This window comes from Pristiophorus japonicus, chromosome 12 (genome assembly GCF_044704955.1).
Source record: "Pristiophorus japonicus isolate sPriJap1 chromosome 12, sPriJap1.hap1, whole genome shotgun sequence".
Lineage (NCBI taxonomy): Eukaryota > Metazoa > Chordata > Chondrichthyes > Pristiophoridae > Pristiophorus > Pristiophorus japonicus.
The window spans coordinates 103514653-103542336 of NC_091988.1; the positions used below are offsets into that span (position 1 = coordinate 103514653).

Consider the following 27684-nt stretch of genomic DNA (forward strand, 5'->3'; position numbering starts at 1 on the left):
CGTAACCCCTTTCTGCCTGGGACAGACTCCTGGAGGCATAAGCTACCGGCTGCAACTGACTTTTGACATTCACATGCTGCAACACACACCCGACACCATAGGACGACGCATCGCATGTTAACACAAGTTTCTTACATGCGTCATATAGCATTAACAGAGTGTTGGAACATAACAAATTGCGTGCTCTATTAAAAGCCCTTTCCTGGCTGTCCCCCCAGACCCATTCGCGACCTTTGCGTAGGAGCACGTGTAGCGGCTCTAGCAGCGTGCTCAATTTGGGAAGAAAGTTACAAAAATAGTTCAGGAGCCCCACGAACGAATGCAGCTCCGTCGTGTTACGGGATCTGGGTGCTCTCTGGTTCGCTTCCGTCTTGGACGCAGTAGGGCTGATCCCGTCTGCTGCTATCCTCATCCCCAGGAATTCTACCTCTGGAGCGAGGAAGACCCACTTCACCTTTTTCAGTCGCAGCCCTACCCGGTCCAGTCTGCGTAGCACCTCCTCCAGGTTGTGGAGGTGTTCTTCAGTATCATAACCCGTGATGAGGATGTCGTCCTGAAAAACCACCGTCCCTGGAATCGACTTGAGGAGGCTTTCCATATTTCGTTGGAAGAGCGCGGTGGCCGAGCGAATCCCGAACGGACATCTGTTGTACTCAAACAACCCCTTGTGTGTCGTGATGGTGGTCAGCTTCTTCGACTCACTCGCCAGCTCCTGGGTCATGTAAGCTGAGGTCAGGTCCAATTTTGAAAAATGTTTGCCACCGGATAGCGTCGCAAACAGGTCCTCCGCTCTCGGTAGCGGGTACTGGTCTTGGAGTGACACCCGATTGATGGTGGCCTTGTAATCACCACATATCCTGACCGACCCATCCGCCTTGAGCACCAGCACGATCGGGCTCGCCCAGTCACTGAATTCGACTGGCGAGATAATGCCTTCCCTCAACAGGCGGTCCAATTCGCCGCATGATCTTTTCCCGCATCATGTACGGCACTGCTCTGGCCTTGTGGTGTACTGGCCTGGCGTCCGGGTTTATGTGAATCACTACCTTGGCCCCCATGAAAGTGCCGATGCCGGGTTGAAATAATGAGTCAAATTTGTCCAGGATCTGTGAGCATGATACTTGCTCCACAGAGGAAATTGCATTGACATCGCCCCATTTCCAGTTCATGACAGCAAGCCAACTCCTCCCCAGTAGTGCGGGACCGTCCCCTGGGACAATCCAGAGTGGCAACCTGTTCTCCGAATCTTTGTGGGTCACGACTACCGTGGCGCTGCCTAGCACCGGAATGATCTGCTTTGTATAAGTCCGTAGCTGTGCGTCAATCGGCGATAATTTTGGCCTCCTGGCCTTGGACGCCCACAACTTTTCGAACTGTTTGATACCCAACAGGGACTGGCTAGCCCCCGTATCTAGCTCCATTGATACTGGGATGCCATTGAGGAGCACTTTCATCATTATCAGTGGCGTCCTGGTGTATGAACTGTATACGTGCTCCACATGAGCTCGCTGAACTTCAGCTTCCAGCAATTTCCCCCAGCGTTCATTTCTGCAATTTCTGCAGGTATTTTGCTCATCTCTGCAAACTCCGGCTGAGTGTGTGCCTCCACGCCTCCAACATGAGCTGCTGTTGGAAACAAAAGGTCCCTTGCCAGTCGATCATCCCTGACTGCCCCTGTGACTGTCCTTAAGTGCGCCATTAACAGGTGTTGATGGCCCCATTACTGGCCGCATTGTCCCTTGAAGTGGCGTGAATCGCCGTTCAAATTGCCATTGTCTCTGTCGAACTCCCCCTCTGGGTTCGACTACATGTTGGGGCATGCCCGACTGCCCTTATCTTCCTGGAGAACTGTGTGCTGCTTTAACAATGTTGAATCTCTGTCCCAACCATTCCTTAACACAGTACCTCTCATCTGTTCTGCTAGTGGCCATGCTCGCGTGGTTTAAATCCTAGTTTCTCGTCGCCATTGATATGTCCTTACTATACAGCATAAATGCACACAAGGCCCATGCTTGAGAGAAGGTCAGTCTGTGACCTGTCCTTTATTCCTTCGCACTCAAGTGATGAAGGTGGGTGGAGCTTCCCCTTTTATACCTGAAGGTCCAGGTTAGGAGTGTCTCCCACCTAGTGGTCATTGTTCTCACAGTGTACAACTTAGGTCAGATTATACATGGGGTTACAATGCTGGTTGAATACATGACATCTGTAGGTCACTACTAGTCATTTCGTTCCAATTTGAGTGCCTACCCATTATCCCTGCTCTTTGATTTCTACTGCCTAACCAATCGTTTAACCAGAAGAATAATTTATCTTCAATTCCATGAGCTTTCCTTTTAGCTATCAGTTTCTTTTGCGGAACCTTATCGAATGCTTTCTGCAAGTCCATATAACATCCATAGACATTCCCCTTTCTCCGACTTTAGTTACTTCCTCAAAAACTTTAATTAGTCTCATTGGACATGACCTACTCTTTACAAATTCATGTTGACTCCCTCTCATCAGCTTATATTTCTCTCAGTGCTCAGTCACTCTTTCCTTAACTATAGATTCCAATAATATCCCCACCACAGATGTTAGACTAACAGGTCTATAAATTCCTGGTTACTCCCTCACACCTTTCTTAAATAGATTTACATTTGCAATTTTCCAATCTAAAGCAACAATTCGAGAATTGAGAGCGCTTTGGAAGATTATGGGCTGTAATTTTGGTTATCTAGCACCTCAGTTAGTGGCCGGAAAATTTAGTTGAGGCTTAGCGAAGCACCAAAACGCTAGCGCCTGGCTGCTGACTTTCCGTCAGATCATGATGTCAGTCCTGGTGCAATGACGACACTAATGCCCCACTCGCTAAATTAGGTGTGGCCGCCTCATTTAGCGACCGCCCCTAATCACGCCTGTAAAAACAGTCGGTACAACCTTTCATAGTCGTTAACTGATGGCTACTTAAAGGGCCACCCCGATCTGCGAGAGGACACCACCGCAGGTCGGGTGTATAAGAGCTGGAGCATGCCACTGCAACTTCCAGTGCGAGCCGTTCCAAGTGTGCAACGGCTACGAGGTGGGTGACTGGGTAATGTCATCAAAGCCCAGGTCGCCATTTGGAGCATGGGCAAGAACATCGGTGCGGCCCAGGTACAGCAGAGGAGCAGGAAGGTCGGGGCAGATGAGTGGCAAGAGATGGTGGCGAGGTGCGGCAAACAGTTGAGGTGGAGGAGTGGCGAGAAATTGTGGTAGAAGTGCAGCAAATGGTTGGGGCGGAGGAACGGTGAGAGATCATGGCTTTATGAAAGGAAAATCATGTTTGACAAACCTACTGGAGTTTTTTGAGGATGTAACTGATAGAATAGATAAGGGAGAATCAGTGGATGTAGTGTATTTGGATTTTCAGAAGGCCTTTGATAAAGTCCCACATAAGAGGTTAGTGTGTAAAATTAAAGCACATAGGATTGGGGGTAATGTATTGGCATGAATTGCAGCGAAGGTATTGGCATGGAGGGAGTGCAGTTAATGTTCACCAGACTGATTCTTGCGATGGCAGGATTGTCTTATGAAGAGAGATTGGGTCGACTAAGCCTGTATTCACTGGAGTTTAAAAGAATGAGAGGGGATCTCATTGAAACATATAAAATTATGACTCGTGTTAGATCTCTTAATTTCCAATGAAATACGAACTCCGATTGTAGTTTTAACTGCTTTATTTTTGGCAGACAGCAGTAACAAGTTCTTGGCTTTAAGCCAGGACTTTGTCCTTCTGGGACCACAGGGTCAAAATGGCTGTACTTTTCCCTGGATCAATTTACAGAAAAAAACTCGCCTTCTTTGACCTTATTGGCTCAATTAATAGTCTTTTAACCTTTTAATTGGCTCGCTACCCATTGGTCCTAAAATGTCAAGTTGATTGATGACTTAATGCAACATGCTGAACTGCATGCAGCAGCCTTGACTTGGGGGTCAGTGAATTTTCACAGTCTGTTTAAATGCAGCCTGTTTGAATTATCTATCAATCCCCCTTTTGATTCTTTCACAAACTGAATCATAAAATATCAGGTATCACTGGTTAAACATTCTACAAAATAATTTCATACATGTTAATAGAGTTTCCTTCTAAAATTTGTTGATGTGTTTCGCCACATGTCCGGACTAGTAGCTTCCACACAAATTTACACCAACCCGAGTTCCATCGTGGCCACAATGGAAGTCTGGTTTTAGTAGGTTAATTAACCTTATTCCAATTTAATCCAAATCAATATCTTAGTTCAACCAGTAAACAACCTTCCCTTAAGCATAACATACTCCTGTGCCACGTACAGACCGTCTGCCGGGACCTGCAAGGTGTCTCACCTGCGGGACAGCAGCTACAGCCGCCTGGTCGCAACAACATTTAATCAACATAAACAAACAATATAAAAGTAAAACAATGACAACAAATAGAATTAAACCTTCCACCAATTAAATTCTTATTGAACCTAGCCATTCAGTGGCTCCGCTCCACAAATTGAATGATGGTGGTTGCTTAAGTTTTTCTACTTCCTTTTGGATATGCTCCGCTAAGTGGGTAATTTCTTCGGAGCTATCTGGGATATATGTGCAACACTCAGTTCCGAGTAGGGCGCAAGTACCTCCCTTTTCAGCCAGGATATAATCAAGGGCCAGTCTATTCTGTAGGGCTACTGTGCGGATTGCTACCATTTCTGCATTGATTTTAACTAGGGCCTCTGAGGTATCATTGGCTACCCGTTCCACAACGGATGCCAAGTTAATGGATTCCCTTGCCAGTTTGGTTGTCGCATACCCGGGGATCAGAATGGCAAAGAACCTCTCTGTTTCTGTGATAGCTCTCTTAGGACGGTGTAAATGTTACGACAGTGACTTTATATGATACATATAAGGCACAATGTAGGCTAAATAGCAGGATCCCATCCAATTCTGGGGCAGCCAAGGGTAGGCCTTGTGGCCACACACCCAATAGGTGCCATTATATGCAATGAATGTTAGCTGTTTCTTTGTCAGCAACACTCCGGGGCCTGTCCAGGCTTTTCCATCTGTTTTATTCAGAATCCCCGTTACGTTAAAAATTCCCACATCGGCCCAGTTTGGACGGTTCCGTGGCTTGATTATATTATAATTCCGGGAGCAGTTACTATACCCCATATTTTGGCCTCCTTTGATGTTTCTAATCAGACAGACCGATTCCCCTGGTCTTCCTATTCCCGTTGTATTAGTGATAACAAAAAATGGGGGCCGTTTGGAATTATTGTAGCACGGTTGGTATCCCCCTTCAAAGGTAGTCAGATTGTAACCTGCTGAATCCATTTACGTGCCCAGTTTTCCGTATCCTAAAACGCATTGCCTGTTTTGTTTTGATTAATTATCCACTCAGCCATTTCCGAGATATTCAAGGGAACTGGCCTCAAGGGAATCCCTCCCTTTGAGTGAATAGGAATATACGCACACACCCAACAACCAGAAATGTTACCTTGTTTGGCATAAATGTATGACATGTATAAAAAGGTATTTACATGTAATTCCCTTGCGACCCTACTATTTCCCTTTGGTGCAGAGGGTCGGCAAGTAAGAAGTAGGCCTATGCCTAGAATATTTACAATCAATAATACAGTAAATTTATACATTTTCGCAAAAAGTAATTGTCCTTGTTAGATTTCAGCTTCAGTTATGGGTGCTCGTTTAACATGTGAAGCGTGGATCCAGGCTTTCTTTCCTTGGACTTTAACAGCTGCCTGGGTGGTCAATAACACTTGATAAGGTCCCTCCCACTTGGCACCCAAAGGTTCTTTATGCAACTTTTTCACATACACCCAGACTCCCGGGATGATGTCGTGTCCTCCTTCGGGTGGATTACCCCAAGCTGCCGATACCTGTCGGGAAACAGAACTAATAGCATTGGTTAGGTTCTGACAGTATGATAACAAAGTGTCACTCATTAAGTGAACATCAGCTTTCCGTAAATCGATAGTTCCTGGCAGCGACATGGGTCTTCCTGTTATAATTTCAAATGGGCTTAGACCTGTAGTTCTGTTCGGGGTTGCCCTAATGCTACATAGCACTATTGGTAGTGCCTGGGGCCATGGTGTTCCTTCTTGGTGATATTTGGCAAGCCGTTGTTTCAGAGTTCGATTCATTCGCTCTACTTGTCCTGACGATTGTGGATGATAAGGACAGTGTAAATCCCACGTAATGTTCAGTAACCTACAGACTTCTTGGCAGACAACACCTGTGAAGTGTGTTCCCTGATCTGAGTCAATGCTACTCGGGACTCCCCATCGGGGAATGTAATCCTTACACAAGACCTTTGCAGTGTGATTGGCTGTGGCTCTTTTAGTTTGGACAGCTTCTACCCATCTAGAGAATCTGTCGACCATGACAAGAATGTTAGTGTATCCTTGGCATGAAGGAAGAGATATATAATCAACCTGCAGATGCTGGAATGGTCTGACAGGGGCAGGGGGCCTCAGTTGAGGCATTACCGCGATGGGTCCAGAATTATTTTTCTGGCAGACCACACAGCGGTCTGCTACCAGCTGGGCATGTTTTTTAAATCCCCGACCCCACCAGCTTTTCTGGAACCGTGCCATCATCTGTTGTGAGGCCAAGTGTTCCCACGAGTGGATCTGTTGGGCTAAAAAAGGCATAAGCGCTTGTGGCGCGACTGGCTTGTCGGTAACTCTTTGTCTCCAGACACCATCTTCGCATAGCTTAATTCCTGCCTCAATCCATGTCCATTTTTCCTCTCGGGAGCACTCACCTTGCATTGTTTGAAGGTCTCGTGTCAGAGTCCTGAGTGCTTTCAATCTGCACATCTGTGTTGGTTCTTCTGGAGGAACGCCCTGTGAGGCGGCATCTTTAGCTGCCTGGTCGGCTAGGGCATGTCCCTGTGCTTCTGTGGTATTTTCCTTGGTATGGGCCTTACACTTCAGGGTGGACACTTCCTGAGATAATTGTATGGCCTCTAGTAAGTCTCGGACTTCTTTTCCATTTCGGATAGGTGTACCAGCAGCAGTGAGGAATCCTCTTTTCCGCCATAACATACCAAAGTCGTGAGCGACTCCAAAAGCATAACGCGAATGTGTGTAGACATTAGCTGTCTGTCCTTCTGCTATTCGACATGCTTCTGACAGGGCCCGTAACTCGGCCTGTTGTGCTGACGTTCCTGAGGGTAAACATCCTTTTGCCACTACCTCATATAAGGTTGTAACTGCCCATCCTGTTTTTCTGGTACCATTGTCAACAAAGGAGGAACCATCTGTAAACAGGATGAGGTCTGGATTGTGCAGAGGCTCCTCTGCTGCTAAGGCTGCTTCTTCTGTTTCTTTTAAAATCTCCATGCAGTCATGCTCTTCACATTCTCCCCCCTCTTGCTCCCTCGATTCTGACATCGGGAGCATAGTTGCGGGATTAACCGGGCTGGCCTGGACGATATGGAGATTAGGAGCTTTCAAAACTGCTGTCCAGCGGGTCCATCTTGCTGCTGTCACCTGAGACATTCTATTCAAAGACAGCAAAGCATATGGTGTGGGGACACTTGACAATTAGCTTTTGGTCGAGGACTAGACCCGCAGTGGTCATTACTGCTCGACATGTAGCTTCCATGGCCCTTAGGCAACTTCCCCATCCGAGGGCTACCGCATCCAGTTTTGCCGAATAATAGCCAATAGGTCTTTGCCGATCCCCATGTTCTTGTGTCAGTATAGCTGTCATATATCCTTCTTTCTCATGGACAAACAGGGTAAATGGCTTACCACTGTCGGGGATTCCCAGAGCCGGTGCCGAACACAAAGCCTTTTTCAAACTCAGGAAGGCCTTTTGCTGTTCTTTTGTGAGGGTGATGGCTTCTTTAGAGGCACGTTTCCCCTTTAAAATATCATTCAATGGCTGAGCAAGCTGTGTGAAGGAGTCAATCCAATTTCTGTTAAAGTTACACAATCCCAAAAAAGACCTCAGTTCCTGAATAGTGGTGGGTTTTTAGCAGCCCGAATGGCTGCAGTTTTATCCTGGGTAAGTTCTCTCTTTCCTTGTGAAATCTTTTGTCCCAGGTATACAACCTCTTCTTGGGATATTTGTGCTTTGTCGATGCTGGCTTTATGTCCTTTCAGCCGAAGGTGATCCAGCAAAGCTCGTAAATCTTGCTCATGCTGTTCTTCCGTGTTTGAAGCTAACAGGATATCGTCTACATATTGGATGACTGTGGATGACAGGGGAGGTAATTCTCGCAAATGGCTTTGTAAAGCCATGTGGAATACCGTAGGGCTGTTGTGGAAACCCTGTGGTAACCGGGTCCAAGTATACTGTTGTCCTTGGACATTGAAAGCAAACCACTGTCGAACCTCCGGTGCCAGAGGCACCGACCAAAATCTGTTGGCCATATCTATAACCGAGAAATATTTATGTTCCCGTTTGAGGGCATTAAAAATGGTGGAGGGATCTGCAACCAAAGGAGCTTTTTGATCAATACACTGGTTAGCTTTCCTATAATTGACAGTCAAACGCCAAGTCTCATTAGATTTCTGTACCGGCCACACGGGGCTATTGGAGGAGCTATGCATTTTAATAAGCACCCCTTGTTTCTCCAATTGCTGAATAACCGGTAAGATTCCCGCGATGGCAGTTGGACTGATGGGATACTGTTTAGTGCATTCAGGCTTGGTCCCTGTAAATGACGCAGGCTCCATCTGGAGTAGGCCACAATCATTCTTATCTTTAGCCCATATCAGGTGTTCCTTCAATTCTTCTTTCTTCAAAGTTCGAATTGACCATGTCACCCGACCATCCTCGAAATGCAACAATGAATCTACTTAGATTAGAACGTCCATTCCCAAAAGGGGTTGATCTACTGGGCCTATCCAGACCGGCGTGGTTAGTTCATGTGGACCCAGCCCTATAAGTACCAGTGTTGTCCTTTTAATTTCCATTTTATGGCCCCCAACTCCATAGGCTGTACGTGCCCTACCATCCAACAGCAAAAACTCTCCATATTGTAGGGGTAAGCATGTTAATTCTGCCCCTGTGTCTAAAAGACAGTCCACATCCTTATCGCCCACCCTCACAGTTATATATAGCCAATCTCCCCTTTGTTGTATTAGTGCGAGGAGGGGGGCCAGGGTGGGCTCTAATCGTTTTTTGCTATCCCAAGTAACTCCTTCTGTTGTTGTATTGTCAGTCGCTTAAATGCTTCTATGAGGTCGTTATCTTGTGACAAGCCTGGCTTGTTGGCTGAATTGTATCCCTGGCTGCGTCCTCTTCCCCAGCCACGACCTTTCTGTTTTGCCCTGCACGTCTTGGCCCAGTGACCTTCTTTCCCACAATAATGACATTTTCCGGATAATTTTCCTAATAACTGTTTATCGGGATCTTGGGATTTCCATCCCATAGCCTGTACAGCTCGGACTTTAGCTCCCATATCCCGATCTAATTGGTTACATCAATCCACCAATGCTGCAAAGGTAGTTCCTCTACCTTCCCAGTCCGGTTACACTACCTTAAGCATTTTGGACAGTTCTGGCTTTAGACCTGCCACGAAAGCTGCTTTCAGGGGTCCAAACACTTGTTCATCCATTTCCTCATCCGTATTATTCATACCCGAATGTTCTAGCCACGTGCATCTAAACCGCTCGTCATACTCCAGGACCTCCTCTGTTCCTTTCTGTTGGCAGGCTGCAATTTTTCCCCAGTCTGTCTTAGCTGGACTGAAGGCTTGCAGCCAGTGTTTAATCGCCTCCCATCCTGCATCTAAATCTTGCTCATCCTGCCCCAAAGCTTCTTCTACCTTGTCGTGCAATTTTCTTCCTTGTGTTTTTGGCACCATTGTGGTCAAAATTTGCATTCCATCCCAGGGATGAAGTTGATAGATATTTCTTAAGCGGTCCAATTGGTCCCACGTTTTTACTCCCCCTTTCTTTGGATTGGGCAATTCCTTGGACCATTTATCAATTTTCTCTGGATCTGCCGGATCATGAACTAAGTATTTTTCGTACACCCTTTGTTTTTTTTGGTTCCGCCCTCATCCGCAGTCTTTTCTGATTTGACTACAGCTCGTCTTTTTTTAAACGGGGCAAAGCGCACCCCTAATTCATCATCGTCGGAGGATTCAGAATTCGTATCTATTCCTCGGTCGTGTCTTCGGTTTGCACTTTTAATTTATCCAAACATGGGTACCCTGGGAATTGACCGATACATTTTCCTTTTCCTATTACTGTCTCTTGACCTAATGACTTTTTCCATTCTTTAATTTCACCTTTAAGATCTTTAACTTCCGCTTCCAGCTTTTCATGTTCAAGCTTTTTCTGTCGCAGATTTGCACAAACAGCTTGCAATTGATCCTTTGTACTGGTCAGTTCTCGATCATGTTGGGAACGCATTATAATTTCATTCCGCTTTCGAATCTGGCCCATAACCGCTCGGGACCATCTAGTTCGCTCTTTATTTTTCATACTGGTCGTTTTTCCCCAGACCCTTTTAATCTCGTCCAAGGACCATTGTCCTTTGGAGGTTCTGTACTTTTGTTCGATCTTAATACAGGTTTTAGATAAGTTGAATTGTTGCTCTATGTATTCTTTCAACTGTTCGAGAATTAAATCTAGCGAAACTTCAGGTGGTGCTTGTCCACCTTTAACAGTTGTAGGCAATTCTTTGCTCTTATCTCCTGCTGCCATAATACTGATTTGTTTACTGGGGTCTCGAGTCGTAGGCTTTCTAGCCGATCAATAGGTCGGTGATTAATTAACTAACACACCGCCGAAGTTTAGACCGAAGATGGGACCTCGAGCCGACTACCAACCGGAGGGTTCGCAAACCGGAGGCTTTCGGAATCGCATAGAAGGAGAGGCGAATTTAGACTTTTGATCGAGAACTTTTAAAAAAGAGGTGTCCTTACCTCAGTATGTAGGTCCGATGTCCAAAATTCAGTTTCTTTCCTCAGCGATCCTGTTCGTGACGCCAAAATTGTTAGATCTCTTAATATCCAATGAAATACGAACTCCGATTGTAGTTTTAACTGCTTTATTTTTGGCAGACAGCAGTAACAAGTTCTTGGCTTTAAGCCAGGTCTTTGTCCTTCTGGGACCACATGGTCAAAATGGCTGTACTTATACCTGGATCAATTTACAGAAAAGAACTCGCCTTCTTTGACCTTATTGGCTCAATTAATAGTCTTTTAACCTTTTAATTGGCTAGCTCCCATGGGTCCTAAAATGTCAAGTTGATTGATGACTTAATGCAACATGCTGAACTGCATGTAGCAGCCTTGACTTGGGGGTCTGTGAATTTTCATAGTCTGTCTAAATGCAGCCTGTTTGAATTCTCTATCAACTGGGTTGGATAGACTGGATGTGGGGAGGATGTTTTCCCTGGGCTGGGAAGTCTAGAATAAGAAGTCACAGTCTCAGGATACGGGGTAGGAAATTTAGGACCGAGATGATGAGAAATTTTTTCACTCAGAGGGTGGTGAACCTGTGAAATTCTCTACCACAGAAGGCTGTGGAGGCCAAGTCACTGAATATATTTAAGAGGGAGATAGATAGATTTCTAGAAACAAAAGGCATCAAGGGGTATGGGGAAAAAGTGGAATATGGTGTTGCGATAGAGGATCAGCCATGATCATATTGAATGGCGGTACAGAGTCGAAGGGCCGAATGGCCTACTGCTGCTCCTATTTTCTATGAGATGTGGGAAGAGATCGTGGCGGAGGTGTGGAGTGGAGGTGCAGTGAGGGATCGTGGCGGAGGAGTGGCGAATGTTTGGTGCGGAGGAGCAGTGATGGATCGTGGCGGAGGTGTGGCGAATGTTTTGTGGCGGAGGAGCGGTGAGAGATCGTGGCAGAGGTGTGGCAAATGAGGGTACAGGGCCCAGAGAGCCGAGGGCCCAGGGGCAGCACAGGCCAGCCCATACTGTGATATGTGTGTGCTCTAGGTCCGTGCAGCAGAGCAGGTCTCCAGTCATCCTGGTTAACCCTTGCCACTGGATAAAGGCCTAGCTCTGTCAAGCCCGTGTGGTGGCTGGTGTGCAACGGTCACCACACATTAAAAAAATCCACCCACAGGCATCTTCTACCCCTGGAGTTCAGGACTGGAATATCGGGTCCATCATTGAAACATCTGTGAACTCATCCCTTTTGGTGTGGAAGCAAGTCATCCTCGTTCAAGGACCGCCTATGTTGATGATGAATAGTTATTCAATACTTTTTAGATGCACCTATTGTATATTGTATGTAAAAGACATTTCTACTTCTCAACACCACACATGATACCTACAAATGGCTTTCATTTATAGTGTAAAGTATAATATAAACAGAACTAGTTACAAATGTCACCATCAGCCTTTGCTGGTCTGTCTCCCAGCGTCCAAGAATGACAACAAAATCTGTGGAGCTATAATTAACAGCAAAAAGAGAGGAGGTGGGGAATGGTACTGACTTTCTGATTTCATAGAATCTTGGGATAGTAATAATGGTCATGTGATTCTTCCCAGTGCCTTATAAAGCAGCAAATTATACTTCAGGAATAAGAAAATACTATTAAGGTAAACAGACCTGTTGTTTTTTCATGAATCAAAATCACCCGCCCACCCCCTTCAATCGCTTCCCTCTCCAGAAAGCTGTCAGTTGTTTCTCTGACCCATTTCTGTTGCTAACTTCCCTGTGACTTATTCCACAGCTCTATCATCCTTTAGATGAAAAAGTTCCACCTTACTTATCTCCTTGCTCCTCACTTGCTCATTTATAACTGCTGTTCCCCTGTAATTAGAATAGTTTGCCTTCTTTTGTCTTTGCCTTTTCTTCTATTATTGGGATGAGGTGTGTAAATCTACAGGTATATAAAAAGGAAGTGAGCAGCTAAAGTAAACATTGGTTAGAGGATGAGACTGGGGAATTAATAATGGGAAACAGGGAAATGGCGGAGTCTTTGAACAAATATTTTGTATCGGTCTTCACGGTAGAAGACACTAAAAGCATCCCAATAATTGATAATCAAGCAGCTATTGGGTGGGGGGGTGAGGAGGAGGAACTTAAACAATCGTTATCACCAGAGAAAAAGTACTAGGCAAACTAATGGGACTAAAGGTGGACAAGTCCCCTGGAACTGATGGCTTGCATCCAAGGGTCTTAAAAGGAATGGCTGCAGAGATAGTGGGTGCATTGGTTATAATCTACCAAAATTCCCTGGATTCTGGAGATTTCCCAGCGGACTGGAAAACCACAAATGTAATGCTACTATTTAAGAAAGGAGCCAAACATCTGTCATTGGGAGAATGCTGGAGTCCATCATTAAGGAAGCAGTAGCAGCACATTTAGAAAATCATAATACAGTCAAGCAGAGTCAGTATGGTTTTATGAAAGGGAAATCATGTTTGACAAATTTGCCCGAGCTCTTTGAGGATGTAATGAGCAGGGTGGATATTTAGATTTTGGGAAAGCATTTGATAAGGTGCCACATAAAAGGTTACTGCACAAGATAAGAGCTCACAGGGTTGGAGGTAGTATATTAGCGTGGATAGAGGATTGGCTAACTAACAGAAAACAGAGAGACAGGATAAATGGGTCATTTAAGCTGGCAAACTAACTAGTGGGGTGCCACAGAGATCAGTGCTGGGGCCTCAACTATTTACAATTGATATTAATGACTAATATGAAGGGACCGAGTGTAATGTAGCCAAATTTGCTGATGATACAAAAATAGATGAGAAAGCAAGTTGTGAGGAGGACGCAAAGAATCTACGAAGGGATATAGACAGGTTAAGTGAGTGGGAAAACATTTGGCAGATGGAGTATAATGTGGGAAAATGTGAGGTTATCCACTTTAGTAGGAAAAATAAAAAAGCAAATTATTATTTAAATAGGGAGAGATTACAAAATGCTGTAGTACAGAGGCATCTGGAGGTCCTTGCACTGAAACACAAAAAGTTAGTATGCAGGTACAGCAAGTAATCAGGAAGACAAATGGAATGTTGGCCTTTATTGCAAGGGGGATGGAGTATTAAAATAGGGAAGTCCTGTTACAACTGTACAGGGTATTGGTAAGACCACACCTAGAGTACTGCGCACAGTTTTGTTCTCCTTATTTAAGGAAGGATATACTTGCATTGGAGGCAGTTCAGAGAGGTTCACGAGGTTAATTCTTGAGATGAAGGGGTTGTAATATGAAGAAAAGTGAGCAGGTTGGGTCGATACTCATTGGAGTTTAGAAGACGGAGAGATGATCTTATTGAAACGTATAAGATTCTGAGGGGTCTTGACAGAGTAGATGCAGAGAGGATGTTTCTGTGGAGGCTGGGTCATTGAATGTATTTAAGGTGGAAATAGGCAGATCTTTGAACGATAAGGGAGTCAAGGGTTATAGGGAGCGGGCGGGGGAGTCAAGTTGAAGCCAGGATCAAATCAGCCATGATCTGATTGAATGGCGGAGCAGGCTCGAGTGGCCAAGTGGCCTACTCCTGCTCCTATTTCTTATGTTCTTATGTGTGTTGGTGTATGGTTGAAAGTTCTCCATAACCTTGCAATCTTTGATCAGATCACTTTCTCACAAGCACCCAGTACTGTAACTGCAAGCTTCATATTCCAGTTGACTCTATAGCTGAGCACACTTGTTGACGGAAGAATGTCAATCCTCCTGATCAATCTCAAACCATTACTCTCCTATTTCTTTCACTGAAAGTGCGTCTCTCTGCAGTAGTGACGGTGACTGGGTGGTGATGCTCTTGGTTCTAGCTATCCATTGCCTGATCTCTCAGTTCCTCCTCAGTTACTAGATTTGTTCTGTCCGGGTTAAGATTGCCTGCTGTTATGTGTCAATGTCTGTGTCTTGATCTCTAAAAATGCTCCTTGGTTCACTGTCTCTTTCATTCTTTCTCCCGACCAGCTGTATGATGACCATAAACACCTATTTGAAATCAAAGAGAACATTGCTAACACGCTGGTGGAAAGAGTGGCTGGTGATATCGAGAAGCTCTTGGACAAGAAGGTGGAGGCTCTGGAGGTAATGGCCCTTTCAGACCCAGAGACATTTGCTTCATTGCTGAATTGTAAATTGTTACTATATGGGTGGCTCTGTGATATCCTGAGCTCAGCGAGCCTGGTGGGGAGATAAACTGTGGGTCTGTAAAATTCTGAGCAGTTTTCCCTGGTGCACCAGATTCTAGAATCACTCCTTATGCCCTTTTATTTTGATATGCATTTAAAATGGTATGGTGGGCATTAAATGCCACGGACTGTTTGCTCTCACTTTTCCTGGTGATTCAAACAGCATTTGCTCACTTTTAGTCTTATCAACTTGCCGTGATCTTATTACCTTGCCTCTGGTGCTTTTGATTCCCTGGATTTTTGTAAGGCTTGTGACCGTGCTTGTAGCTGGGTGTGTCTTGCCGAGGTTGCGACTGTGCCTCAATTGTAGCCCAAGAGATTCCTGGGCAGCTAAGATATTTCAGGGTGCTTGGAACTTCTATCTCATATTTTAAATTGGGTTTTATGAAATGATTCCTCCAGTGACGGCCACCTACTCTCCCTGACCATCTCAGTAATCCAAAAATTCCCCAGGGGTCTTGCTAGCCCCCCACTGTAACTCCAGTAGGACCCCCAGGGAAATGGCAGTGACGCAGTTACATAGGGCTGTTGCTGGAAGTTTCACCATTGATTTGTAAAGGGCAGAATTTCACGTTGCCGCTCACAAGGCAAATGACGGGTCAGGGGGGGCGGGGGGGCGAGATTGGAGCCAGGGACTCCCTAAACTGGAAGTTCCTGATCCTGGCTACAGAAGGGGAGGCAGCTATTCAATGACAACTCAGTACGATGAATATTTGAAAGGGCAAAAATGACACGCAATGGGGAAAGAGCAGCGGAGTGGGATTAACAGGGTAACTCTACAAAAGCGCCGACAGGCACGATGGGCCGAATAGCCTCCTCCTGTGCAATATGATTCTAATCTATGACGCCGACTACATCCACAAGGATGAATGTGGGCTCCATCAACAGGCTCCAGGTCAGACAAGAAGAAATACCCTTGTATCTAAAAATATCTGAGATCGGGCGCTTTGCCCAGGGGCTGTTGGGGCCACTGGAATTAGGAGCCAATGTTGTTTTCTTCTCCTCAATCTCTTGTATTTCACTCCATCTCAGTCTCTTTTACTGTGTGTCCATATCTCTCCTTTTCTCATCATATTTATGATAAAGAAAGTAACTCAGTGTTAGCATCATAAATATAATTTTCCATTTTTTTTAACGTATTCTTAAGATATGGACATGGCTGGCAAAGCCAACATTTGCTGCTCATCCCCAATTGCCCTTGAGAAGAAGATGGTGAGCCGCTTTCTTGAACCGCTGTAGTCTGTGTGGTGACGGTACTCCCACAGTGCTGTTTGGTCGGGAATTCTAAGATCTTGACCCAGCAACGATTTTGATTTGGAGGCAGCTTGGTGTCATAATTCCAGGGGCTGCACTCCCGAACGGTTCCTGGTGATGGTGTTCCCACAACATTACTGCTTTTATTCTTCTCTAGCGTAGAGGTTGCGGGTTTGGGAGATGCTGTTGATGTAATCTTGGCGAGTTGCTGCAGTGTATCCTGTAGATGGTGCATGCTGCAGCCACGGTACGCCGGTGGTGGAGGGAGTGGACATTAAGTCCAGTAGCAGGTTCATTTAAACCAGTAGCAAAGTGGTTTAAAAATAACACAGTGAACAGTAAGTACACAACCTGTGTACTTCTCCTGGCTGTCCGACTATTAGCTGTGTTATTTGACTGTGTGGGGAGTGCTAACTGCGCAATTTTTGCTGAGGTATGTTACTTATTTATTTTTTCTCCCTCCTATCCTTTGCCGGTTATTTCCCCTCCCACATTTACTCCATTGAAAACATTGGGGCCGAAATTGCCCCTTTGTATAAGAGCCGTGTCCACTTGAAAGAGGCAGCCACGGGTCATAAGAACATAAGAATTAGGAACATCTAGCCCCTCGAGCCTTCTCCGCCATTCAACAAGATCATGGCTGATCTTGATCAGCGCGGATTGTCCGACGCTTGCGACTTTGCCCTCGGTGTTTTTTCCGGCGGTTTACGTCACCATCCCGCTCCCCCCACTTCCGCCCTGCTCCTGCGTATGTGTCGATAACAATGTAATCAAAGCGTGCACCGCCTCGGCCCCGTCCCGGAAGCCAAATTGCCCTGAAATCGGGGCCGATGATAGGTTTTTGGGATGGAGCACAGCGTGGGATGAAAACTGCCAGCGGGATTTAAAGGGGCGCTGCGGCTCCCACCATTGTTGTCGGCCAAATTTAATTTGACGGTTTCAAGTATTGAAAGTTGGGGTCACTGAGAATTAATTTGTAAATTAGTGGGCCTGCCTTTTCAAAGTCAGCAAGAGTGAACACCGCTTGAGGAGGTTGTGTTTGAACAGGTTTAAAAAATAGACAGCGGAACGCCTCCTGCACATTGTGTGCGGCTGGGAGGCACGCAGGAGAAGGCAGCGCCGGCTACAAGGGATGGTGAAGCAGCGGCCAAGGGACCCAGCTGACATGGGTCAGAAGGATGTAGAAGGCCATGGAGATGGCATCAGACCACAAAATGGAGAGGTGCACCGGGATGGACCTCAAGCAGGGCAGTCCGTCAGGAGGAGGGTAAGGGACACAGAGAGTGAGGGAGATGGAGAGGAGAAGGCAGATCAACAAGAGCCTCATGTTGGGGAGCACCAGGATGCAGAGGGTGAGGACCAACATGAGCAGGTGGGAAAAGGCAATAAGGTAGCTGTCAGAGGAAGACGCCCACATAGACGTGGTGGCAGAAGTCCCGATTGTCAAAGGGTCTACAGACAACAGTTCTCCTACAGGGACCTCACTGATGAACAGTGTCTCCGGAGAGTGCGATTCTGCAAGGACATTGTCACGGAGCTGTGCAATCTCCTGCAGCCAGACCTGCAGCCTCAAACAAGGTTGAGGACAGCTCTATCAGTGGCATCAAAAGTCACCATCACCTTGAATTTCTATGCCACTGGATCTTTTCAAGCTGCAACAGCAGACATCTCTATTATCTCACAATTTGCCACGCATTGCTCCATCTGTCATGTGACAGATGAATTTATAAGAGGAGGAGGGATTACATATGTAACGAACAGGGTGGATAAAGGGGAACCAGTGGATGTGGTATATTTGGACTTCCAGAAGGCATTTGACAAGGTGCCACATAAAAGGGAACTGCACAAGATAAAAGCTCACGGGGTTGGGGTAATATATTAGCATGGATAGAGGATTGGCTAACTAACATGTAAGGGCTGGTCGCGGGGGTCATGTTCACCTCCGACCTACTTGAACGGTTCGAATCGCTCCCACTCCCTTGGGTTCTAGACTCTGGGTTTATTTAGGGGGTGTGCTAAAGTGCAAAGGACAACTGGTTTGATGCAAAAGAACTTTGATTTTATTACAGACAAGAAAATACAATGTCAAACTTATAATCACTCTAATGAAGAACAATACATTACACATTCAAAGGGGGTTACAGTAAAAATTACACCTCTCACCTCCCAATACCTAATCCTAGCTAGGTTAGACTCCAGGGCAGGCAGGGACTATGCTTACCAATCCTTTCTGGTCAGTTAGCGGTAGTTCGCGATTTCGGGGTTGTTGAATTCTGTAGGTTCTGCTTCCATACCCCGAACGTCGGAGAAGACTTCTTACTGCACAATCTTCAGTTGGGTTGAGTCCGCTGATGCGCGTTTTGGATCTATGGGGTAAGTACTCGGTTTTCTTCGTTAGAAATAGGTTCAAAATCTCTTTAGGTAATGCTTTCACCTGTTAGTAGCCAGGACTTAGATTGTAGAGTGGAAACTTTTGATTCTTCGGTTTCTTTCTGTTGAAGTTTTGTTTTGAGTTTGGTCGATTGTGGTGTTTTTTTTCCGGTGGTACCACGTTGGCTGTGGTCAGTTGCTGCCGTGATGGTGATGTTCTTCCTTCCTTTTGAACTTCAGGACTTTGAGGCTGTCGCGTTGGTTTCTCTCCCTTTTTGATGACATAAGCGTAGTATGGTACTAGGCATAATATGGCATACCCTCTGTTAAAATAGTGGCCCAGTTATACGGTTTGAGTTGTCCTAATCTTCGCACCAACTCAGACCAGAGTTCTTTGTTTAAATTTGGCGGGTTTGACATTTCTTTGTACTATTTTGGCGGGCTCGTTAAAAGTTAATATGTCTTGGGTGGGTTGCTCTTCTAAATCTATTTCCTGATAGAAATATTAGCTTGGTAATCGCAATGTCCTTTTGTGCTTGGTTTTTGCATACAGGCTGTAGTGCGCCCTTTTGTTCTTATTCATGTTGAAAATGACTTTTCTCGGTTTAGTTTGATGGCTGGCCATCTCTGAGTTATTGTTGAAATGTTAATGTCTCTTGTGGAGAAGCGTATCCATTTCTACCGACAATTTACCTTAGTCCCAACACCCAGACAGTCCCAATAATCAAGCTGGCTCCTTTTAGTTCCTTGGGCCCGCCCACAGACTTGAATTTGTCTTGTAAAAGTCCAAAATTTGATTAAAGTTCGTAGTTTCTTCCATACGCATTTTAGGATTTCAAACTTTCCAGTAGATAGTCCCAAATTAACTTTCCTTTCCAATGAGCCCAAACACTGGGGTGTTCCCATGTATTTTGACCCTTCCAACAGAAAACAGAGTCGGGATAAATAGTTAATTCTCTGGTTGGCAATCAGTAACTAGTGGGGTGCCGCAGGGATCAGTGCTGTGATCCCAACTATTTACAATCTATATTAACAATTTGGAAGAAGGGATTAAGTATAATGTAGTCAAGTTTGCTGACGATACAAAGATGGAAGGAAAAGCAATGTGCAAAAGAACATAGACGGGCTAAGTGAGTGGACAAAAATTTGGCAGATGGAGAGTATAATGTTGGAAAGTGCGAGGTCATGCACTCTGGCAGAAAAAAAATCAAAGAGCAAGTTATTATTTAAATGGAGAAAGATTACAAAGTGCTACAGTACAGAGGGACCTGAAACACAAAAGAATAGCATGCAGGTACAGCAAGTGATCAGGAAGGCCAATGGACTCTTGGCCTTTATTGCAAAGGGGATGGAGTATCAAAGCAGGGAAGTCTTGCTACAGCTATACAGGGTATTAGTGAGGCCACACCTGGAATACTGTGTGCAGTTTTGGTTTCCATATTTACGAAATGATATACTTGCTTTGGAGACAGTTCAGAGAAGGTTCACTAGGTTGATTCCGGAGATGAGGGGGTTGACTTATGAGGAAAAGTTGAGTAAGTTAGGCCTCTACTCATTGGAATTCAGAAGAATGAATTGATCTTATCGAAACGTGTAAGATTATGAGGGGGCTTGACAAGGTGGATTCAAAGAGGATGTTTCCGCTGATGGGGGAGACTAGAACTAGAGGGTATGATCTTAGAATAAGGGGCCGCCCATTTAAAACTGGATGAGGAGAAATTTCTTCTCTCAGAGGGTTGTAAATCTGTGGAATTCGCTGCCTCAGAGAGCTGTGGAAGCTGGGACATTGAATAAATTTAAGACAGAAATAGACAGTTTCTTAAACGATAAGGGGATAAGGGGTTATAGGGAGGGGGCAGGGAAGTGGACCTGAGTCCATGATCAGGTCAGTCATGATCTTATTGAATGGCGGAGCAGGCTCAAGGGCCTTATGGCCTACTCCTGTTCCTATTTCTTATGTTCATATATCCTTTCCAGTAACCAGCAGTTGGAGTGGCAGACCGGATTTGTGCGAATTGCGGGCTTCCCCAGGGTTCAGGGTGCCACAGACCGCACGCACGTGACATTGAGGGTGTCGCAGAACGCTGGATGTTCCGTAACCTCAATGTCCAGCTGGTGTTGGATCACCTCCGCAAAATCATAGCAGTAGATGCCCGGTATCCTGGCAGCAGCCACGATGCTTTCATCCTGAAGCAGACCGCTGTGCCAGGAGTGTTTTCTGCCCCAAATCAAGATTGTGGCTGGCTCCTCTTTGCAGCAATCGTACAATGATTATCAGTCGGCCACCATGTGCATCATTGAGCAGACCATCGGAATCCTTAAACAGAGGTTCCAATGCCTGGATTGTTCAAGACGAGTGCTGCAGTACTCGCCTGAGCGAGTGTCCCTATGCATTGTCGCTTGCTGCATGCTTCATAATCTGGCAATTATGGGGGTACAGCCATTGGACAATGAGGAAGCAGTAGCAGCTGAGGAGGCGGAAGAGGAGGTGGAGGAGGAGGAGGAGGTGGAAGCGGAGGAGGAGAAGGCGGAGGAAGAGGAGGTGGAGGAGGAGGAGGAGGTGGAGGAAGAGGAGGAGGTGGAGGAAGAGGAGGAGGTGGAGGAAGAGGAGGCGGAGGAGGAGACACAGGAGGAGGAGGAGAAGGCGGAGGAGGAGGAGAAGGCGGAGGAGGAGGAGGCAGAGGAGGAGGCGCAGGAGGAGGAGGCCGAGGAGGAGGAGGCCGAGGAGGAGGAGGCGGAGGAGGAGGAGGCGCAGGAGGAGGAGGCGCAGGAGGAGGAGGCGGAGGAGGAGGCGCAGGAGGAGGCAGAGGAGGCGTAGGACCAGGTGGAGGAGGAGCAGGAGACCACTCGGTGGCCATGCAGGAGACGTCATCACCATCCGGACCCTGCAAGGGAAGTCCGACTCATTGCTGCTCGTTTCCGCTGATCTTCAAAATCAAAATAAAGATTTATAACACAATAATGGTCCAAAAATACATGAACATCATCAATTCTCTCCCTTGTGCAGTTTCTTATAACCCCGCTTAAGCCTACCTATTCTACAACGACACTGCAGTGTCTTTCTATGGCTGCATTATGGCTGTAGGAAGGCTGCTCTGTTTGAATTGTAGACGTTACAGATGTCCTTCGAGGACGCCTCGACCAGCTCTGGATCTGGAAGGGCCGGCTGCAGACTGGGCCGCATCAGACTCCGCTCCATCAGTCTGGATTGGCTGAGCCAAAGCCATGGTTGGCAGAAATGGCGGAGTGGGAGGGCTTGGCTCAGGACTGCTGTGATCATGAGAGAGCACATCAGGATCCTACTCCAATGACCCGGTGCCACTCCCCCGGGGCTGCACCTTAGCATCCCCACCAATCTGTTGGAGCACAGGTGGGTGGGGTGGGGCGGGACTGGAAGATCCCCGGTGGACCATGGTGGACCCAGCGGCGATGGCATCCAGCTGAGACTGCATGAGGGCAGCCACAGTCTCGATGCCACCAGACTCCTGGAGTGTTTAAGGGATGGTTTTCTAGACCAATATGTCGAGGAATCAACTAGAGAGCAGGCCATCCTCGACTGGATGTTATTAATGAGAGAGGATTAATTAGCAATCTTGTCGTGCGAGGCTCCTTGGGAAAGAGTGACCATAATATGTAACAATTCTTCATTAAGATGGAGAGTGACACAGTTAATTCAGAGACTAGGGACTTGAACTTAAAGAAAGGTAACTTCGATGGTCTGAGACGTGAATTGTCTAGGATAGATTGGCAAATGATACTTAAAGGGTTGAAGGTAAATATGCACTGGCAGACATTTAAAGATCACATGGATGAACTAAAACAATTGTCCATCCCTGTCTGGCGTAAAAATAAAACGGGGAAGGTGGCTCAACCGTGGCTAACAAGGGAAATTAGGGATAGTGTTAAATCCAAGGAAGAGGCATATAAATTGGCCAGAAAAAGCAGCAAACCTGAGGACATTGGAGAAATTTAGGATTCAGCACAGGCGGACTAAGGGTTTAAGTAGGAGGGGGAAAATAGAGTATAAGCTTGCAGGAAACATAAAAACTGACTGCAAAAGCTTCTATAGATATGTGCAGAGAGAAAGATTAGTGAAAACTAATGTAGGTCCCTTGCAGTCAGAATCAGGTGAATTCATAATGGGGAACAAGGAAATGGCAGACCAATTGAACAAATACTTTGGTTCTGTCTTCACTAAGGAAGACTCAAATAACCTCCTGAACATACTAGGGGACTGGGGGTCTAGCGAGAAGGAGGAACTGAGGGAAATCCTTATTAGTCAGGAAATGATGTTTGGGAAATTGATGGGATTGAAGGCCGATAAATCCCCAGGGCCTGATAGTCTGCATCCCAGAGTACTTAAGGAAGTGGCCCTAGAAATAGTGGATGCATTGATGGTCATTTTCCAACATTCTATAGACTCTGGATCAGTTCCTATGGATTGGAGGTAACTAATATAACCCCACTTTTTAAATAAGGAGGGCGAGAGAAAACACCGAATTATAGACCAGTTAGCCTGACATCGGTAGTGGGAAAATGCTGGAATCAGTTATTAAAGATGTAATAGCAGCGCATTTGGAAAGCAGTGACAGGATCGGTCCAAGTCAGCATGGATTTATGAAAGGGAAATCATGCTTGACAAATCTTCTAGAATTTTTTGAGGATGTAACTAGTAGAGTGGATAATGGAGAACCAGTGGATGTGGTGTATTTGGACTTTCAAAAGGCTTTTGACAAGGTCCCACACGAGAAATTAGTGTGCAAAATTAAAGCACATGGATTGGGGGTAATGTATTGAGTGGATAGAGAACTGTTTGGCAAACAGGAAGCAAAGAGAGGGAATAAACGGGTCCTTTTCAGAATGGCAGGCAGTGACTAGTGGGGTACCGCAAGGTTCTGTACTGGGACCCCAGCTATTTATAATATATATTAATGATTTAGACAAAGGAATTGAATGTAATATCTCCAAGTTTGCAGATGACACTAAGCTGGATGGCAGTGTGAGCTATGAGGAGGATGCTGAGAGGCTGCAGGTTGACTTGGACAGGTTAGGTGAGTGGGCAAATGCATGGCAGATGCAGTATAATGTGGATAAGTATGAGGTTATCCACTTTGGTGGCAAAAACAGGAAGGCAGAATATTATCTGAATGGTGACAGATTAGTAAAAGGGAAGGTGCAACGAGCCCTGGGTGTCATGGTACATCAATCATTGAAAGTTAGCATGCAGGTACAGCAGGCAGTTAAGAAAGCAAATGGCATGTTGGCCTTCATAGCGAGAGGATTTGAGTATAGGAGCAGGGAGGTCTTACTGCAGTTGTACAGGGCCTTGGTGAGACCACACCTTGAGTATTGTGTGCAGTTTTGGTCTCCTAATCTGAGGAAGGACATTCTTGCTATTGAGGGAGTGCAGCCAAGGTTCACCAGACTGATTCCCGGAATGGCAGGACTGACATATGAAGAAAGACTAGGCTTATATTCACTGGAATTTAGGAGAATGAGAGGGGATCTCATAAAAGCATATAAAATTCTGATGGGATTGGACAGGTTTGATGCGGGAAGAATGTTACCGATGTTGGGGAAGTCCAGAACCAGGGGACACAGTATAAGGATAAGGGGTAAGCCATTTAGGACCGAGATGAGGAGAAACATTTTCACCCAGAGAATTGTGAACCTATGGAATGCTTTACCACAGAAATTTGTTGAGGCCAGTTAGTTAAATATATTCAAAAGGGAGTTAGATGTGGCCCTTACGGCTAAAGGGATCAGTGGGTATGGAGAGCAGTCAGAAGTGGGGTACTGAAGTTGCATGATCAGCCATGATCATATTGAATGGTGGTGCAGGGTCGAAGGGCCGAATGGCCTGCTCCTGCACCTATTTTCTATGTTTTTATGTTTCCAGGCAAGCAGCTATCCTTTCCAATACAGCACTGAGACATTGGTTCCCTTCCACCTGTGCTGAAATGGCAGCTGCCACATCGCCCACGACACTCGTCATCACAACTAATTCAGCACAGTTTCTCTGGGAGTCCACCATAGTCTGCACACTGACAATGATGAGCTCCATGGTGTGCACAGAGCTGTCCACAATTTGGAAGGCAGACACCTCCACGCTCCTGACCACTTGCGAGAGGCTCTCGGGCACCCTTGCCATTGCCCTCAACATCTGCAAATGCATGGCCGGCACATCGAGGGGCTCATCTGAGTCCTCTCCAGCAGATATCCCGTGCAAACTCGCCCTCCAGAGAGCTCACACCTGAGATTCCCTTTGCCCTTCACCATATTGCAGTCCACTAGGCCCTAATGTAGATAGAAACATATAAATTTACAGCGCAGAAGGAGGCCATTTTGGCCCATCGTGTCCGCGCCGGCCGGCAAAGAACCGCACGGCCCTTGGTCAGCAGCCCTAAAGGTTACATATAAACCTATGAACAATGACGGAAAGGCAAAGAGCACCCAGCCCAACCAATCCGTCTCATACAATTGCTACACTCCTTATACTGAAATATTTTACATATCCACCCCAACCGGAGCCATGCGATCTCCTGGGAGAGGCAAAAACCATATAAAAACCCAGGCCAATTTAGGGAGAAAAAATCTGGGAAAATTCCTCTCCGACACATCTAGGTGATCGAAACTAGTCCACGAGATCACCCTGGCCATATTCTATTCCCTGCAGTACTTACTATGAAATCTGCTCCATCCAACAGAAAGTCATCCAGTCGAATCCCAATTATAAGCTCCAGCTCTGTAACCCTGCAGGTTACTGCACATTAAATACCCATCCAACCATCTCTTAAAAATAGGGAGGGTTTCTACATTCACCACTCTTCCAGGCAGCGAGTTCCTGATCCCCGCAACCGTCTGTGTAAAGAAGCCCCCCCTCAAATCCCCTCTAAACCTTCCACCAACCACCTTAAAACTATGCCCCCTCGTAATAGACCCCACCATCAATGGAAATAGACCCTAACTATACACTATGTCCAGGCCCCTCAATATTTTGTACACCTCACTGAGGTCTCCTCTCAACCTCCTCTGTTCCAATGAGAACAAACCCAGTCTATCCAATCTGTCCTCATAACCAAGAATCTCCATTCCAGGCAGCATCCTAGTAAATCTCCTCTGCACCCTCTCTCGTGCAATCACATCCTTCCTATAATACGGTGACCAGAACTGCACGCAGTACTCCAGCTGTGGCCTCACCAAAGTATGCCTTGGCCAATAAAGGCAAGCATTCCGTATGCCTTCTTAACCACCTTATCTACCTGGCCTGCTACTTTCAGGTATCTGTGGATAAGCACTCCAAGGTCCCTTTGTTCATCTACACTATTAAGTGGCCTACTGCTTAATGTGTATACCCTTTCCTTATTAGCCCTCCCAAAATGCATCACTTCACACTTCTCTGAATTAAATTCCATTTGCCACTGCTCTGCCCACCTGACCAGTAGATTGATATCCTCCTGCAGCCCATGACTTTCCTCTTCATTATCAACCACACAGCCAATTTTAGTGTCGTCTGCAAACTTCTTAATTATACTTCCCATATTCAAATCTAACTCATTGATATATACCACAAAAAGCAAGGGACCCAGTACTGAGCCCTGTGGAACCCCACTGGAAACATCCTTCCAGTCACAAAAACATCCATCAATCATTACCATTTGCTTCCTGCCTCCAAGCCAATTTTGGATCCAACTTGCCACTTTTATCCCATGGGCTTTAACCTTCATGACGAGTCTATCATGTGGGACTTTATCCAAAGCCTTGCTAAAGTCCATATATACTACATCGTACGCACTACCCTCATCGACCCTCTTGCTTACCTCCTCAAAAAATTCAATCAGGTTAGTCAAACACGATCTTCCCTTAACAAATCCATGCTGACTGTCCCTAATTAATCCTTGCCTTTCAAAATGTAGATTTATCCTGTCTTTCAGGATTTTTTCCAATAATTTTCCCATCACTGAGGTTAGACTGACAGGCCTGTAATTACTCGGCCTATCCCTTTTTCCCTTCTTAAACAAGGATACTACATTAGCAGTCCTCCGATCCTTCAGCACCATGCCCAGATCCAAAGACGACTGGAAAATGATGGTCAAGGCCTCTGCTATTTCCTCTTTTACTTCGCTCAATAGCCTGGGATGCATTTCATCCGGGCCTGGGGACTTAGCTACTTGCAAAGCTGCTAAACCCCTTAATACTTCCTCTCTCACTATATTTATTTCATCCACTCCTCCTCGATAGCATTGCCCCTTTCCTTTGTGAAAACAGATGCAAAGTATTCATTAAGAACCTTACTAACATCTTCTGCCTCCACACAAAGATTACCCTCATAGTCTCTAATAGGCCCTATCCTTTCTTTAGTTACCCTCTTACTCTTAATATATTTCTAGAACATCTTAGGGTTTTCCTTAATTTTACTGGCCAATAATTTCTCATGCTCTCTCTTAGCATTCCTAATATCCTTTTTAATTTTGCCTCTTAACTTTCTATATTCCTCTAAAGATTCTATTTAGCCATTGGTATATGACATAAGCGTCGCTTTTTTATTAATCCTCCCTTGTACGTCCCTAGACATCCAGGGGGCTCGAGAATTATTTTTCCCAGCCTTTTTCTTTAAGGACACATGTTTGGCCTGTGCCTTCCGGATCTCCTCCTTGAATGCCTCCCTCTCCTAAATCTAACTGCAACGACCACGCATTTCCAGTATCTGAGCTGGAGCGTGGGAGTGTAGGAAGCAGTGATTCACAGCAGTGTCCTCTTCATTGTCCTCATCGGACATGTCGCCAATCTCTCTACTTGGCTCAAGTGTGTCGGTCTGACTCTGGCTCACACTCTGGGTATCATCTGCAAGCATAAATGGGACAAAGGTTCCGTGAGGGTGAGGTAGCACAATGCACCATCCAGCAAGCAACTTGCACACATTCATCACCAATTAACTGATAGGCGTTTGGACATTAAGGGACAGATGGCAT

At 45.9% G+C, this 27684-nt stretch overlaps 1 protein-coding gene across 2 annotated transcripts in view; it reads left to right on the top strand.

Moving 5' to 3' along the window:
* LOC139277400 (voltage-dependent calcium channel subunit alpha-2/delta-2-like) overlaps window positions 1–27684 on the top strand; it is a 1881585-nt gene that overhangs the window by 632741 nt on the left and 1221160 nt on the right. For both annotated transcript variants that reach the window (XM_070895823.1, XM_070895824.1), the window contains exon 3: window positions 14868–14984. In XM_070895823.1, the coding sequence (XP_070751924.1) occupies window positions 14868–14984 (117 nt within the window). The remainder of the gene's footprint in view (window positions 1–14867; window positions 14985–27684) is intronic.